Source organism: Amphiura filiformis, chromosome 9, assembly GCF_039555335.1.
Source record: "Amphiura filiformis chromosome 9, Afil_fr2py, whole genome shotgun sequence".
Classification (NCBI taxonomy): Eukaryota; Metazoa; Echinodermata; class Ophiuroidea; order Amphilepidida; family Amphiuridae; genus Amphiura; species Amphiura filiformis.
This window is the reverse complement of record NC_092636.1, coordinates 44,588,028-44,606,903: the sequence shown is the minus strand read 5'-3', so window position 1 is coordinate 44,606,903 and position 18,876 is coordinate 44,588,028. Positions and strand designations below refer to the sequence as shown.

At 36.1% G+C, this 18,876-nt stretch overlaps 1 protein-coding gene across 2 annotated transcripts; it reads left to right on the top strand.

Annotated features, from left to right (window-relative positions):
* The first annotated feature begins 314 nt into the window (after positions 1-314).
* On the top strand, positions 315-17,191 carry LOC140161038 (ubiquitin carboxyl-terminal hydrolase isozyme L3-like). 2 transcript variants are annotated; one of them, XM_072184419.1, is made up of 7 exons: positions 315-529; positions 5,632-5,643; positions 6,789-6,917; positions 7,866-8,022; positions 12,196-12,323; positions 13,113-13,247; positions 16,904-17,191. In XM_072184419.1, exons 1-7 carry the CDS (start codon positions 473-475, stop codon positions 16,991-16,993), a joined length of 708 nt encoding a protein of 235 aa, XP_072040520.1. In that variant the 5' UTR covers positions 315-472; the 3' UTR covers positions 16,994-17,191. The 2 variants fall into 2 exon arrangements, with proteins under 2 accessions (XP_072040520.1, XP_072040521.1); XM_072184420.1 differs by lacking the exons at positions 315-529; positions 5,632-5,643 and adding an exon at positions 5,957-5,995.
* The last annotated feature ends 1,685 nt before the right edge of the window (positions 17,192-18,876 follow it).

The window sequence follows — 18,876 nt, the reverse complement described above, 5'->3', positions numbered from 1 at the left end:
ATGCCAAAAATCGCCCCCACACCTGCCAAAAATCACTTGACCCCCCCCTTTTGACTTGCCAAATGTGCTCCCCCCTTTTTTTTGGCCTGCCAAAAATCTTCCCCCTATAATTCACCACCCTGGGTATACATAATTATTGCACCACCCCTTAACCAGTCTCATACCCCCCCGTCTTCTCTTTCTACTACTATTTTCAGCAAAAACAGAATAGAAACACCAGACCAGAAATAGAAACACCAGTAATTTATTATTCGCATCAAGAAAACAAAGTTCGTTAAGCTTGTAATAAATTCCAATTGTGCTGCCATTAGTCATTTATTATGAGGTTGTTAAACCCTGGACGTGACATCATCGTGAATTTGCACATTGTCTTTGAATCAAAAATTACTTGTGATTGTGACATTTCCTGTCAAACTCAACTGAATACTGAAGTTTTGCGTGTGATCATACCATAAAACATTTTAGTCCTGAAATGGCGTCGGAGAAAAACGGGGAGAAAAGATGGGTTCCTTTGGAATCAAATCCAGAGGTAAGCTTAAACATCATTAACAATAACATCATTCATATATATAAATTACATAAATGCTAATCATGAATTAATGCAATCTGCAATGTATTCAAATACGTGCATGACATTGTGCCAGGCGTGAACTGCACTGCCAGCTGTGTGCAGGTTCAGTGTGATGCCCGGGCGTGATGCATGCGCATGCATGATGATATGGGAATGGATGGGTGTAACTAGGTATGTGACTAAAAATTAGGAAAGTGTTGAATCGCCTGGAAAGTTATACCATTGGAAAGAGCACAAGAAATAGGTTTAGAATGATACCAAAATTATCACTTTAAGTCATAAAATGATGAAATTAGACTAATTTTATGTCTAAAAATTGGCCCAGTTTTGAAGCCACATTTTCAATGCAAACATATAGGAGGCACTGTGACCGTTTTTATCCAATCATGCATGGGTGCACAACGACCCACACACAAGTGGACTGTACAAAGTGTATTGAGTGCAGTTGATTATTCAACATTTTCTGTGCATGCTGTTACAAATATCATGCTCAAAAACAACATTTCGGTTTTCAGATCAACTAGATATTTGGCATGCATGTGCCTGAGTATATAAGTTTACTAAAAAAAATAGTTTCAAAGAAATAAAAATTCATCTGCATTGAACAAATGAAAGTTGAATTTTACCTTAATTTTTCATGATGATTTTCTCAACTTTCAAAAATCATACAATTTTTTTAAAAACATGACTAGAAAGAGAAAAATGTAAGCTTCAAATACATTATTTACTTGCCAATGTACCTTTAATAATACTAATTCTACAGGAGTTCAAACAGAGTGCTCTGTGTACACCTGAAAAAAAGCACAATTAAGAAATTGGCTTCACTAAATGCTCCAATGAGCAGCTGATAGTCACATACCTAGTGTAACTAGTCCGAATAATCAGACCCAGAACAAAATATTAATTTCTGACATGATCGTGTACTGGGTCTGAACTGTTTCCATATGAAATCTTGATGGCAAACTGGACAATAGAAGCACATGGTTCTACGTGACAGCTTTTTAATCCCTATTCATGTTACGTGAATCATGCTAGTATTGTATTGTGGACCATCCTTCTGATACTGAAGTTGAGTGTTTGGACAAGCGGAACGGTTTTTGTCTACCTCTCTGTTTGTAAACAAACCCAGGAGGTCGAAATCGTCCTCCTCGCCAAATATGAAAGTCAGCGTAATATAAGGCTGGCATTTTCGGTCGGGTAAACGGGTACCGCCGAGATTACATTACCCGGTAGGAAATACCCTCCCGGGTACCGAAATTCAAAAAAAAAAAAAAAATATTTTTTTTTTTGTACCCGGTTTCAAATTCAATACATTTTGAAATCATTAATAGACTATGACATGAATACAAATTATCAATTTTCATATAAAAAATAACAAAATATCTTGAAATTTTTTTTTAATTTTTTTTTTTAGGTCAACCATGAATGATCCTGGCATTTAGGTCTAGGTCCAGAGACACTACAAAACCGAAAAAGTAAAAACTTAAAAAAAAAAAATTTTTTTTTTTTTTTTTTTTTTTTTTTGGTACCGGTTACCCGCCTGAAAATTGCGGCGGGTACCCGGGTACAAAATTACCCGAAAATGCCAGGCCTAGCGTAATAGTACGGCACTAGGTGTATACCAGTACGGGCGCACAGACTTTTTACCGGACTTTCTTACATTAGAGGATGTCTTGCAATAAACAGACATTATTAAATATTCGTAATTATTATTTCCCACCGTACCCTAAAGTCCGGTGATTGAAGGAAGTCCCGTTATAACGTGAAAACTACCATGAGAGGACATATCGAAGTATGCATTCGGCAGTGTGTAAATGACCGCTGTTATTTTCACTCGGCGCAAGCGCAGATGGCTCATTTTTAGGTGACGTCACCACCATAATCGTTCGGCAAAAGCTTCCGACTTCCGGATTTATGCATGAAATTTAGCAGCGGAGTTTCCGGAGTTTTCCGAATTATGCAAATACGCAACCTATGACCTTTTTATGTCAGAATATTAATAAGCATTATGGCGCCCACTGAAAGAAAACCCGATGGGAATTGATTCAGTTTTCAGCAAATTATGCTACTTTTTTGAGCAGCTTATCGATAAATAATTCCACAAATGCGAGCACGATATTTTGAAAATGTATGCAGTGGAATGTGGTTAAAAAAATGACTTATAAATTTTGTTTGGGAGTCGGGAAATTAACTGTAGTAAAATTTGACTCCTCAGTTGATGGAAATTCTTTCTTGGAACAAATAAAATATATTTTGTTTGAAATAAGTCAAATAAAAAATTGTTTATATTACGTTGCTAAATACGTATTGCATTGTTCGAATTGTCTATAGATATTTCAATGGAAAACAAGAAATAGAAAAATATCAGTAACATCCCATTTTGCCGTAACCCCCCGCCATGGTCGACTTAGGGGTTCTTTTCACGTTGAACACGATGGCGCTATTCACGACATGCGATACTCAATCGTTTAGCCCGAAGAGCATGTTAAAAACATAATGTCTCGTTATGACAGGATTACCCGATATTGCAGGACAGCAAAGTCCGGTTGGTAAAGGAATTCCCGTTATTGCGGGACAAGTAAGTATGTCTTGTAAAAACTCTGTGCGCCCGTACTGGTATACAGTAGGCCTATGTACAATGTATAATAATACTACTATTACTAGTGCCGTGCTATTATTACGCTGTCCTTCCTATTCGGCGAGGATGACAATTTTGACCTCCTCGTCTGTTTACAATTTAGAGATGTAGACAAAAGACCATTCCGCTTGTCCAAACACTCAAGTATCAGAAGGATGGTCCACAATAACGAATAACGTGATTCACATATTAAACATGAATAGGGATTAAAAAGCTGTCAATGTGTTTCTTTTGTCCAATTTGCCATTAAGATTTCATATATCAGACCCAGAACATGATCATGTCAGAAATTAATATTTTGTTTTGGGACTGATTATTCGGACTAAATGTATAGCAGGAATATAGTATGTTTAAGATTACTTATAATGTGTAATTTATCTTTCAAAGTGATTGTACAAACCAAAGAGCTTAGAAATAGAGTCGCAATAGATTATAATATAATACTTTGTTCGTTTGATGCCGATTAGAAGTTGCGACAGGCTATTCATAAATTTAAGTGGTACCATTGTTTCGAACAAAGGGGTTCCGCCATTAAATTGGTCACTGATCCGGCATCATATTAGGCCCTTCGCACTTGATTTTTAGTTTCCTGTTAAAGATTTTGAAAAAGGGATGAGTTTATTAATTATCTTTTACTTTCTTTATTTAGTTTGAACTATTACAAGCAACTATGGACTCGTTTTGACTAGACGGGCATTTAATTATTTCACAACAATATTTGATTTTCTAAATAAGTGAAGGCAGTGCTCGAAATAAGCACTTATCCTCTTGTCCTCTTGTCCAAAAATCACTGGGGACAACCATATTGAGCTATGTACTTATCCCCTGGACAATCACTATATTTTACCTCCAAAAGTATGACGCATTTTGGGGACAACCAAAATGTATTGAGGACAAGCAGAATTTATGCTTAAGTTATCCTCCGGATAACCTCCATATTTTCCTTATTTCGGACACTGAGTGAAGGTGGAGTTGTACTCTTTGTTCATTCATCATTATTGTTGATATTATTAAAGTCAGAAAATGGAAAGTAAAAGTAGTTGAAAGTTATTTTAATTGGAGAAAATTAGAAATAAAAATAAAATAATTAATTATTTTGAGATTTTCAATTTTGGACGCGAGGCGATAAACAGGAAACTAATAATCAAGTGCGAAGGGCCTTTTAACGCTCTACACAACAGGCGAGTATCAATAAGTGACCACAATTTCAATTTTACCTTCCATTTCAAAAATCCTTGAAAAAATCACGTATGATTGGTTCCTTGACTTAACAACAAAAAATGACATTTTAAGCCCTCATCAATATGGTTTTAGGCCACAAAGATCCACCTACATGGCTATCAACGATCTTTACTGCAGAATTACCAGCGATCTGGACGATAAACAACACTGCCTTGGCATTTTCCTTGACCTAAGTAAGGCCTTTGATACCCTAAACCACGACATCCTGTTAGATAAACTCAATGCTTACGGTATCAGGGGCCTTGCCAACTCTTGGATTAAAAATTATCTTTTGGGTAGAAAACAATATGTTGTCTACAACAACACCACTTCCGATTGTAGTGATATCATCTGTGGAGTCCCACAAGGATCAATTCTTGGGCCACTTTTATTTCTCCTTTATATTAATGACCTCCCCCTCTCTTCCCCCTCCTCTCATTTTATTATTTTTGCGGACAACACAAATTTATATTCTTTTTTCCCATAAAGATCCCATGGAACTTGAAAAACTAATTAATAATGAACTGACGATCTGGACGATAAACAACACTGTCTTGGCATTTTCCTTGACCTAAGTAAGGCCTTTGATACCCTAAACCACGACATCCTTTTAGATAAACTCAATGCTTACGTATCAGGAGCCTTGCCAACTCTTGGATCAAAAATGATCTTTTGGGTAGAAAACAATATGTTGTCTACAACAACACCACTTGTAGTGATATCATCTATGGAGTCCCACAAGGATCAATTCTTGGGACACTTTTATTTCTCCTTTATATTAATGACCTCCCCTCTCTTCCCCTCCTCTCATTTTATTATTTTTGCGGACGACACAAATATTCTTTTTTCCCATAAAGATCCACACACCTGTGTGTGGGTGCCACCTTAAATTTTATTGACATCATAATTCTAGTACATGTAGGACTTAAAAATTGAAAAAACAAATGGGGTGAATACATGTAGTATGTAACTTGGTGTATAAATGCAATTTTCAATTAGGCATCACCAACCTTAGTGTGTTTAATCCTGAAAGTTGTCCAAATCTCCCAAATATTTAAATAGATTTACATGTATGTTAGTTCTCCCAAACTTCCCAATGTACAAAACTGAAATAATTAAGAAGTCAATGAAATACAATGTACATCCATGAAATTACTAATCAAATGTGTTTTTTCTTTCCTTTCTTTGTTTGTATACACAGGTCATGAGCAAGGTAAGCATTTTGGAAGAATAGATTTATTAGACTCAAGAAGGGAAACAATTTAGAACCTCATCGTGTGACAGAAGCTCGTACTTTGTTCATGTCATAATACTCTGTACAGACAGTGAAACAACATTGTTACAATGTAGTTGTGATTTCATTGGACTAGTCCAATAAAAAATTACTTGCAGACGTTTCGGAAACTGTCAGTTTCCTTTATCGATGCCATTGAATGCTATTGACAAAGGAAACTGAAACGTCTGCAAGTAAGTGGATATTTTATTGGACTAGTCGTATATGAAATCACAACTAACAATTCTACTATGAATGAACAGTCCTGATGAATTTATTCAAGAATCTACATGTAAGTGAAACAACATTTGTTAAATGTTTGCCCTAATATGTTTATTATAGATGCCCATACTTGGCGAGGCCAGGTCCCCAGGTGGTCATGGCGCTCGGAAAAGATAATTTTTTACCTGTTAGCACTGTGTGCTGCTTCATCCACAGCCCAATTTTTATGCATGTTATGGATGAACGCAATGCATTGAGCACCCTGAGATCATGGCTTGCAATAGAAAAATGAAAATGAGCTAGCAATAGTCTCTTGCAGCTGATGCTAAAAATAGCAAAACGATCAATATTAATTGACCACTTGAGGAAATCACAAGAATCGTTGTACAAGTTTGTGACTGTCAATGTCGACTACTGAAAGAACTGAATTACAGGGGAGCAGCCATAGTGCCAAGATTAAAAAAAAAAAATAAAATGTTGTGTTGCCCTCAAGTGGGAAAAAATGGAAAGTTGGGTCGGTCGGTCAATTATTTTTTTTTTTTTTTTTTTTAAACCTTCATTTTTTTTAAATCCCCACAAATATTGAATAATGCTTCTTCCATAAGGGCCTTTTGTCAATTTTGACTACTGGATACTTGTTAGATAATCAATTTAAGATTAGTCTTTCAATAAAATAAAAATTTTAAGTGAAAATCATTGATTTTTTGAACATATCTGCAAAAATCGTCATTTAAAAAACCCAAAAATCTTGCGACCCTGATTTTTCAAGATTTAGGGTCGGTCGCTGAGGGCAACACAACTATTTTTTTTGCTTTACGAAGAATGTGTATTACATTAATTACATTGTTAATGTTATGTTTCAGTATTTATATGATATGGGAATGTCTAAAGACTGGCAGTTTGAAGATGTGATTGGCTTGGAGCCAGAACTACTAGGCATGGTGACACAGCCAGTTGCTGCATTGATGTTACTATTCCCCCTCAGTGAAAAAGTAAGCATAACAGCACTTAGTTACTGTTTAAGAAAATGAGTAGTTTTTTTGATCAACTATATTTGCTTTTTATAATTGAGTCCAAAAAGGTACATTTTTGGTCATTAACTTTTGGCCAAAGATGTAAATTTTATGGGGTATTTTTGTAGTATGGTGAAATTAGATTACATGTACTGTACATGAAAGGGTTCTTGTAAACAAAGGTTGTAGAAGTCACACATGAAGATATGAGCTTTTCTGTCAGGACTCGGTTTAAGAAAAAAAGTAAGTACTGTTTCACCTGAATTGGGACCAGGATTCGCTCTGTAGGTAGTCAAAACAGGCCTCACTTTTGTTTTAGTAACAAATCGTAATTTAAGAATTTTAATTAATTTTGTTCACCATTTACTATTTCCTGATTATCTTAATATGTATAGACTGTCATGGTGATGAGCTATGGCTCAGGACAAAAAAAGTGTAGCCTGGTGGTGTGTGATATTTAATATCAATGGGCTACAGTAGGCAAATTGTGGGCCTGAAACAAGGCCAGTAGCCCAATTATTTTTACCCTTAGACTCACACATGTGTATGTACACTAACATACAAACATGTACTCGGTTTAGAAAATTTATTTATATTTTTCCCCAAATCCACCATACAAAAATCTCATGTCTGACATTGTCAGATGTTAATAGAGCCTGAATCGTAAATCTCAATAATATTGTTCATCTTGACCACAGTGAAACCTGTTTGAGAGATGTAAAGTTGGTCTATTTTGTAAAAAAAACTCATCACACAGATAAAAAAAGTAGAAAAAACCCCTAAAAAACCTGCATTCCGCATTAGGTTTTCAACTTGTGAAGGGCTTTGAGACAAATTTTTAAATGAAGATGGCCTAATGAAATAATGTGAGAAAACTTACTTCTTTTGAAGTAAATAAAAAAACCTTTTTGAATTTGGAAAATGCAGATCAAAGAAGCAGAGAAGAAGGAAGTGGAACGTATAGAAAAAGATGGGAATACGGTCAATCCAGATGTGTACTTCATGAAGCAGTTTGTAGGCAATGCATGTGGCACTGTGGGTCTATTACATGCTGTGCTTAACAACCAGAAAAGCATTCCACTAGGTAAGCATGGTAAAATAGGTAAGAGGTTCTTAATATAGGCAGCCTGCTGGCCAAATTTAGCCTGCCAGCTGCCAGTGGTGTCCTAAATTAGGAAAATATGGAGGTTGTCCTCAAAATATTTTGGTTGTCCCCAAAATGTGTCATATTTTTGAGTGTAAAAAATTTGTTTGATGTTTTTTGCTCTAAAAAATCCATAGCCACAAATTAGAAAACTTGTGCAAGCTTCAAAATCCACCATTCTGATCATGCGGGAAGCACTTGAACCATTGGGTAACTCAGTGAAATGATATGAGTAATCAAAAATATTCAGAACTGGACATGCTGAACATATGGGCATCGCAGCATAATACTCTGTGCTAGCAGTAGTCCTTAGATCTCTCTTTTTAAAGGATAAAAATTACAATCAAACATCATTACAAATGTCAAAACTTAATGTCAAGTTATTATTTGTTTATAAATTAAGGGGGTACTACACCCATTGATTTTTTTTTGCATTTTTTTGCATTTTGTGAAGAAATTACAAAAAAATTGGACAAAGTGGTATGCAAAATGAAGGGCAAATCTTCTCGTTTTATTGGTGGCATCGGTATCAACGTAGCTTACATGCTTTTAAAAGTAGAAACCAAAAGGTGGTACATCACTGATGATTTAAATTCACTTCATTTTGGAAAGCTTAATATCAACGGATTTCGTTAAAATTTTGGATATGTGTTGCTAACACGTTAGGGAAATAAAGTTGATATGTAAAATGGGAATAAGTGGTTCCTGATTTCTTTTATGACTTCATGAACTTGGTGCTCCACAACTATCAAAAAGGAACTGGTTAAAATGCTTCTATTTTCAATGTTGAGCTATATTTTGTATTTTTAACTATGACATTATTTCACTGAAACTTAATTAAGTCATAGGTAACAGGTTACCACAACCATACTACAGCAATGTTGAAAAAACTTGTATTTCTTGTCACCTATACCACCATATTGGGTAGTTTTCCGTAAGCTTAGCTTTTGTGATTTTGGTAACTATTTATATTTATTTGTGAAATCCATCTCAACTAGGCATTCTAAATTGTACTCACCATTTACATCCCAAGGTATATTAGTATATCCACCTTGCACTTCTCGATATATATCCAGTTAAAGACAGAATATCAAAATTATTCCTCATTATGATACATTTTGTATCACAGACTCTCACATGTGTATTCAAAATTGATGCTTAAATTTGACCTGAACCAATTGACCTATAACCTGACATACGGTGACCTAATAGCCTTTTCTTCTCCTAACAACACATCAATAACAACATCAATATCAAATTGACTAATGACTATGCATCTATTGTGTAAGTGTTTATTTAATTTATTCAGTGTTATATATTTTGCAAGCACCACTAGATTTTCTATAGAGAGTATAACAAAGGATTTAATGTATTCTATTCATGTACCCTACTTGAACATGTTGAAAAGAATAAATTATGGTTTGTTATGAAACACGCATCTGAGTTACCAGGATACGGTAAACAAAAAATATATAGGGCTAAAATGACTTACTATACAATGGTTTAAAAACACCTTTTTATTTATTTTTTTTTAATTTTTTTTATTTCACATGATCCGTGCATATATCGCCTCGCTATAAATGAAAAAATATTTTTTTAGACCAATCAAACCAATATATGGGTGTAGTACGCCCTTAATGATTTTAGAGGTAAAATATAGTGGTTGTCCAGAGGACAAGTACATAGCTCAATATGGTTGTCCCCAGTGATTTTTGGAGAAGAGGATAAGTGCTTATTTCAAACAATGCCAGCTGCCAACCAATTGTGTTTGGCTCTTGAATTGTTCAAAAGTTCAATGAAAACATAAGAAATGCAGGTGTATTTGGCCCTCAAGCAGGCACCTTTGAAGTATGTTTGGTCGGCCCTTGAAGATACCATCCAAAGTGTAAAGTTTAATTCCACTGACCTATCAAGATACATGTAGCTAGCATTGGGAGTAATGCAGCTGTCTTCTAATTTATTTTCAATAGAGAGTGCATTTTGGTATACAGAAGAATGTTAAACTACCCAGAAGTTGATTGTGCCCCAGAGGAGGCTTAAAGGCATTCCTACAATGCACTATGATTGGGAAATTTGATCAATATAACCTAATTTTAAAGGCAAAGTCCCCATTGCCACACACACAAAATGGTAATTTTAAAACGGCAGCCAACGAGCTAATAGTTGAGACTTAGGACTGATATTTGATTTTCTTACAGGAAACATTCATATTGTCCCACTGCATTAATTTTATTCCTAAGTCTCGATGTTATGAATGTTAAATAATAGGATGAAAACACCAGATATTTGCACACAATTCCAATGCAAGGCATGATCAACTGTACCACATGTGTACAAAAGCCAGACATACAAGGTCAGAAACCCCATTGGGTTGTGGGAATGTCTTTAAACATCCTCTGATTGTGCCCCTTGTCTATAGGGGATCCAGGTGCGATCAATTAAACACCACAACGCAACACATTAAAATGCCAAATTGCACCACAACACACATCACAACTCAACACCACGCACAGACCATACCACCACACTACGCCACAAGCAACATCGACATCGACATCACACTATGTCACACCATAACTCAACACCACACACAACTCAACTCAACACCACACCACACCACACACCCTCCATACCACACCACCATGCACCACAACATCATCATAAAGCCATCATCGATCCACTGGCACTGCAGGGTGAAGGCTGAAGGCCTCTCCAAGGTGATGCCACTCTGATTTATCCCATGTCATTGGTGACCTGTGTCATGCTTCTGATCCACTCATTTGTTTTCCTGTCTCTTTTTGTGATCTCAAGCATGCTCCTGTCCATACTGTGTTGAACCACTATCAACTTCTGCTCCATTCTCTGAGTCATGGCCCAAGTTTCTGAGCCATATGTCATGGCTGGGAGGACACACTGGTTGTAGACTTTCTGTGAAAGACATAATGGCATTTGGTCTGCATCAACTCATTCAATTTTCCACAAGCACCTCATCATGCTCTTACTCTTTGTCTAACTTCGTCGAAGTGGTTGTAGCTAATTTTGACAGCTTGACCCAAGTACACATATTCTTCTACTTCTTCTAGTGCTGTTTGGTGAATGTAGATTTGCTTCTTGATGACAAATCTGTTGAACATACTTGGTCTTGCTCATGTTGATCTTCAGCCCCACTTGGTTACTTCCATTGTTGAGGGCTTGTAGCATAGACTCCAGATCATCAGGGTTTTCTGCAAAGATTATAATATCATCTGCACCACAACATAATACAGCACAACTGTACACCACATCACACCACAGGTAACTTTGCTGTTGGGCTGGTAAAATTACAAAAATGCTTAGCCATTTAGCTAGGCTTAGAGAGAAAACGTAATCTCGCATTTCTCGCTGTGAATCTCACTTTTTAGTGCTTTTCTTGCTTTTATTCTACCAAGATAAACTGTTTCTGTGTCTGATATATGCAGAATTGGAGCGATTGCAGAATAGGGTGTGACTCTACTAGTCTTGTTATAAGACTGCCCTACCCCAACCATAAACCCTAACCCTAAACTTTGTAAATGAGGACTGGACTCAAGTCTAGCAAGTGTCACCCTTTTCGGTAATTGTACCACAGAATTTGACAACCATTACAACTGATATAGGCTTAAAGTTTGACCCGATTTTCCAGCCTGAGTTTGCAAATTTTCTGGCATATCCAAGCAACATTTACAAGTGATATTCTTTATATACTATACAAAATAATCATTCAGTATATTGACATTTTAAGCTGATTTATGAGAATTTTTTTTGTATTTTTGGCCCCTCTTGTGTCATGTCTGCTCATGCAATGCAATGGTTAAATTGAGACAATAGAGGGCAGTGCTGTCGGGTTTTTTTCCTGCCAATTTTTGGGTGTAAATCTCTTTTTTCTCGCACTTTGCAGTTGCCATCTCGCATTTGTGCGTTTTTTTCTCTAAGCCTACATTTAGCCTAGTAATATACAAAAAGACAACAGGTTGTTAACAACAGTTCAGGTACACCCGGAGTTTAATTACCGGTATTTCAAAGTAAATTTTCTGGCGTTGGCATCAGAAGTCAATCATCTGATATGAGTGCATTTCTTTCATCTGTTCCTTGCAGACGGTACATTGCGCAAGTTTGCTGATTATACCAAGGATTTGACGCCAGAAGACAGAGGCCATCGTTTGGAGGAAGACGAAGATATACATGCCGCCCACGAGAAAAGTGCACAAGAGGGACAAACAGAGGTGGGTTGGAGGGAAACTGAATGCTGGCTTCGGCTGGTATGTTGTGTTCTTCACTTCAGATTTTTTGTTTGTTCTTCCTTGTTAAATGTTTCCTTAGGGATTCATCATTGAGAGAGCGGCATGATGACCCAGTGGTCAAGGTTTTGACTGCAGTTAGGGGAAAATTTGATTTTAATTATTTGCTCTCTCCATTACTTGTGGGGCAGATGCAATGGATGACAAAGACCTTGCAGCCAGTTCCGATCAGAGTAATGTCTGGCTGTTTGTTTTGACAGTAGTTACGAACCAATCAGGCATTACATTATATCACAGAGAACTTTAAGACATCTAGGGGTTGTGTAATAATTATGAGCCCCCTCGGTAAAATTTTCAAACAGCCTGCCAAAATTCATTTTCCCCCTTCTTGGCCTGCCAAAAATCGCTTAGTTGCCCCCCCTCTCAGCCCGCCAAAAAATCTTCCCCCCCTTTGCACATGTACCGGGTATGCCAAATTTTTGGGATCCCAATTTGCAAACCTAGAATAGTCTAGATATATATTGCGAGTGCAACAAGCAGGAAAATTTGCATATTTAAGCATTTTTGTACTGTTTCCTTAGCTTTTTTAGAGCGTTTTATTTAAAAGGCGTCCCAAGAATGTGTACCAAAAATCGCTTGCCCCCCACCTCTCGGCTTGCCAAAAATTACTTGCCCTCCCCCAATTTTACCCTCCCACCATGGCTCATAATTATTGCACAGTTCCTAACCTTGAAACGTCCTAAAATAAATTATTGTTTTTATTTATTCTGATAGGCACCCCCAGCTTCTGAAAGTGTGCAACCCCACTTTGTTGCCTTGGTGAACAACAATGACACTCTATATGAATTGGACGGACGGAAAGCATTCCCAATAAGTCATGGATCAACATCAGCAGATTCATTACTGCAAGTAAGTTACCAAGTACTTTTTGTATATTGATCCTAATAATACTCTTGCTATTTCTCCTAAAGGTGAGAGGGACGTCTGACAGCTTCTGACAGTAGCTTCCATGAGGTTCCATTTTTGTCTCGCCTGATAAGGCAGGAGACTATATAATCACTTTTCCGTATGTAGGGGTGTGTGTGTGTGGGGGGGGTGCGTGCGTGTGTGTGTGTGTGACAAATTTGATTAAAGTTTTGCTTTTTCTCGGAGACTAGGAGTCGCACGTTTCTCAAACTTGGTGGGTGGGTGCATCTTGACCCGAGACAAAACCGGTTTGTATTGGTTAGTGGGTCAAGGTCACTGAGGACCTCTAGAGGTCATCTGAGGTCAAATTAGTAAAAACTGTCGTATGGGCATGAAACTTGGTAGGTACAGTCAACATTTCAAGCCAATTTTTTGAAGGTCATTTCAAGGTCACCAGGGGTCATCTGAGGTCAAATTAGTATAAACTGTCGGGTGGGCATGAAACTTGGTGGGTACAGTCAACATTTAAAGCCAAATTTTTGGAAGGTCATTTCGGGGTCACCAGGGGTCATCTGAGGTCAAATTAGTAACAACTATCGGATGTGCATGAAACTTGGTGGGTACAGTCAACATTTAAAGCCAAATTTTTGGAAGGTCATTTCGAGGCCACCAGGGGTCATCTGAGGTCAAATTAGTAAAAACTGTCGTGTGGGTATGAAACTTAGTGGATACAGTCAACATTTAGAGCCAACGTTTTGGAAGGTCATTTCAGGGTCACCAGGGGTCAAATTAGTAAAAACTGTTGCATGTGCATGAAACTTGCTGGGCACAGTCACCATCAGCCAGATAATCGTGCCTAGCCGATAACCGCCAAATTCATTTACCTCGACCAAAAGTAATCACAAAAGCAGGCTGTTGCGAAAGCAGGCGAGACTTGTGGTTCGAGAACCGCCTTGTTTGTCTCAGCTACTGTAATCACAGATTACACAAACGCCTTCATATAATCGTCTCCAAACATGGAAGCTGTTTAGGACTATGCAAATGCAGCCGTCTGAATCCATACTCATTACTCCATCAACAAACTGAGGATGTTTTCCACCATTTTTTTGTGTGTATGAAATTTTACCTAACAACAACAGACATTATATCTCACGTACGATAGAGAACATATTTTGCAAATACATTACACATGCAATTGTGGTTCTTTGCAGACCTTGGACTGAGGACAGTCAACCAGTGTAGGTCCATGGTTTTAATGAATACCTGAGTGGAAGAAGGGCCCACCTCCATCAAAACTGTTTTTGAGATATTAAGAAAAAAACTTTTTTGGAAAAGTTTTATAAACAAAATGTTTTCATCTTTAGGGTACCTTTAACACATGAACATACAATATTACATACATTCAAAATTACGTATGAAGTTTCCATGGCAACAGTACAGGTTTTAATGCGAGCTGGAGTTGGGCCCTTCCACTAATATATACTGCAAGTGCCAGTTACGTAAGCAGATGTGTTATAAATAGCTACAGAAATTTGGTAATTATCCATTAATTGCAGAAGTAGAAGCATGTAATATGTTAGCAAGAAAGTTTATTGCAGTGAAAAGCAGATTTCACGGATGAACAAAATTCCTCTTTAACCCAATATTTGTGGAAGAAGAGCCCAAATTCATGGAGTTGGGCCTTTCTTCCATGAAAACCATGATTAAATAAAGGTGAAATTTTGCAGGGCAAATTTTAAACTTGACACTATTTTTAAAGGTGGTACTACACCCCTTAATAAATTTTGTGACTATTTTTGCATTTTTCTCAAATAATAACTACACACTGAGCTGGTAACAAAAGTTATGTAAATTATAGGGGCAAGGAATCCAATTACATGTACTTCACTGAAATTTCATTGATTCAAGACAAGTGGTTCATTATATATGAAGAGCTTATTTCCAAACCGTGTTAAGTCCACCCACCTTCAAAATTGAGATTTTGATGAAAATGGGTAGTGAGTAACTAGGGCTATCCAGCAATGTGTGTGTTTTTTTCCAAAATTAGTCAAGTCCCGAAATATTGACACATAAAGTATCGATTTTTTTCCAAAACGTGTTAAGTCCAATTCAGTTTGTTAGCAAACTGTGTTAAGTCCACGAACAATGCCCTTGTGGGCAGCTTGTAGGCAAGTAGCGCGGCATAGGGCTTCCAATAGTTACTCGCCCAAGTTCTGCATGATTGATAACATTGCCTGGCTTTTCGTCTTCGTTCTTGTTTGGTCCCGGGGTTTGGGCTTGAGACTAGTATACCTGAATTTGGTCTGCATAAGAAGTTGTTGTTGTTGGTTTTTGTTTTTAATAATTAGTAGGCCTAGTTTGTATGGGATTTCTTAAATATTTGTTAGATACTTCCATCCAGGGGTGGGAAGGGGGAGAGGGAGAGATTGTGATGGTAGAATGAATGTTAGAGGATGGTGGTAGAGTTAGTTTTTGATATTATTATTTTGCATGATTATCAAAATGTGCTACTAAATTTAAGGTATTATTTTAAAGTTAAAAACTTAGGATTTAAAGACTTAAAAACTTACGGCTGTCAATCTGAGATTAGGGTGGCAGCATGGGGGAGGGGGAATTGTGATAACTGATAATGTGATAAAACAAGTGGGTATTTCGGGTCATCACTTATTGTCAGTGAAATGATGTTTATTCAATTCTGAGAAATGCAATACAACTCAGTTTTGAATTTAGAACTATTGTAAACATTGAATTTTGGTCAAAAATGGTTGGGAGGAGGGGGTTCGAGATGCAAGGTGTTTTGTGGCACAATTGTGTTTTATAGTGGAGAGAATCACCTTTGTATGTTTTTAATAAATTTGTTATCTTTTAAGACTAGTTTGAGAAAAATATGGTTAGTTCTGTGTTAAAGATGCTATGTTTTGTGTCAAAATGTGTTAAGTCCATGCCAGAAATTGCGTTTTGTGTCAAAACGTGGTAAGTCCATGGTATTTTTAAAACAAATCAATTCATTAAAAAAAATCAAAAGTCTCTAGATTTTAACTTAACATGTTTTTATGGTCCTATATATGTCACCTTCACTTCACTGTAATTTTACAGAAATCGAACTTTATTTCATTGCCATAAAGAAAATTCCTGATTTTCTTCAAAGTGAATCTTGTGGACTTAACACGGTTTGGAAATAAGCTCTTCATATGTTAAGAAATGAGGTACCTCTTTTCTTATCATATATAACATACCACTTGTCTTGAGTCACTGAGATTCCTTGCCTCTATAATATACATAACTTTTGTTACCAATGTGTTATTATTTTTTGAGAAAAATGCAAAAATAGTCAACAAATTTATCAAGGGTGTAGTACCACCTTTAAAAATAGTGTAAAATTTAAAATTTGCCCTGCAAAATTTCATCTTTATTTTTTGCTTAAAATTGTAAAATTTGTGCATGCTTCATGGACAATAGTTGTGGCACCACAAGGCTAAAATGATGTCCACCGGGAATTTTGTTATCTTTGCCCCCTCTGACAACTGACCCAGATACGTCAATGAACTTGTATAATACTTGGACCACCCAAAAGACCACACTGCATACAACCCCACCACCTTAGTTGTTGTTTACTTTCCAGGCTAAGCACTCTCTCTTAATCTCTACTTAATCCATAGGATGCGGCCAAGGTGTGCAAGAGATTCATGGAGCTTGACCCAAGTGAGCTACGATTTACTGTGATGGCGCTAGTACCAGTACAGGCATAACAAGCATCAATACCATGACTACGAGTCCATATATTTAAGTGTATTACGTATACTCTCTGCAAGAACCGCTACGGCGAAGTGTTACTACCGTGTCGTGCCATATATATAAAGTTACAGTAATGGTCATATATATTGTGAAATATTATGGATTCAGTACGATATTGTGTATATGCTCTATGCCAGTGTTATATATGGTCATGTTTTTTTATACTGGGACCCTAAAAAAGGTGGTGCTGTCACATTTTGCTAAATCATTTTGTCTACTTATTCCTATATTTTTGCTAAAATTCATCATGAACAAATGGTTTTGGTCTTATTTTGAAGATAAATTATTAATCTAATGAATTAATAACAAATACAATTAAACAAATGTATTAATTAATTACAACAGCTTAATTAAGTTAATTAGTCAGGGGTGGTGCCGGAAGTGGAGGAGCCGGAAGCGGAGGAGCTCTGTGTAATTCCAATGGGAAGTTGATGTTCACTAATAAAATTTATGCACTTTGTTGCCTAGTAGAAGTAAAAATGCATTTTGCATAATGTTAATCTTATTTTTTAACTTTCTTTAACTATAATTGCCTAGTTAATCTTAATGAACTTAGTAATTAAGGATTTAACAAGCTTTTAATTAATGCAGTGGAATGTGGGTCATACAATACAATGGGCTGTAATTTTGCATGCATGCATATGAAATAAATTTCAATATTGTTTTATGTTTGAAATATGAAATAAATCTTCTAAAAGGAGATTATTACAGTCAAAGGATTTAATCTGATGACATATTGATCTCTGGTTATTGTTAAATGGTTTATTGATGTAGGCTAATTGTACATGTATTGTACATGTACCTTTGTTACTAATTATTCACTGAATATTGATTTTTGGAACACCCTATATAGGAATTGATATTTAAATTTGATATTATAGCAATTCTGTAAACTATTTTGAATATATCTTCCAAATTTAATGGCACTAAAGGGAAATTTTACATAAATTAAAAAAATTAATTTACAACTTTTTTCACACCCTGTATAACACAATGGGCTTAACAAATATAGTGCAAACTATACATTTAATGAAAGGACTAACTGTGTACATTCCAAATATCAAGTTCATTTTCCAATTTAATATACTATGTAGAAATATTGGGGCGGTAAAGAAATTTAATTTTTTCGGTATTTTTCAATGGAATCACCCTGTATATTTTTTGGTACACCCTGTATATCCATTCAAACTTTACAGATTTGCAATCATGACAATATATGCTTTCTAAAAATGTATACTTTTACTAGTTTGGGTGAAAACTTTTTGAAATATAATCAGAAATACAAAAAAGGAGTTGATTTTTGACAAATTGCAAGATGTGACACAATTGGGTCCCACCTCAAAAAACATGACCATATGTATATGTGTTGCAGCATTGAATGTGCTTATAAATAGACAAGGTAAAGAAAGAAACCTGAGGAAGATTTACCATCTTCTCCGAGAAGCTGTTCTGGGCAAACACAGTGTGGCCTATATGGGTCAGATAAAGTGATTCTGTTATGATTTTGTTATTACACTACAGTATTAAATTTAATCATACTTGTTAAACTAAATAAGATTTTCAGGGTATGAATATGTTATAGAGTTGTTTAACTTTTCTTATTTCTCACCAACTTGAAATTGCTTACCGAGAGGAAGCTTTCATCCAGTGTTCTCTTGGACATCTGTTATAGAGTTGTTGAATAAAAAGAAATGCATATAACAATGACAAATTACTTTAAAGCAGGGATTTCACCAGAAATTAAAGTGCCCCATCATTTGACCTCCCCACTGGAGGTTCAAATGTATATGTTATATATTATGCACATATATTTTGTACAATTTTGCCTATCAAAATC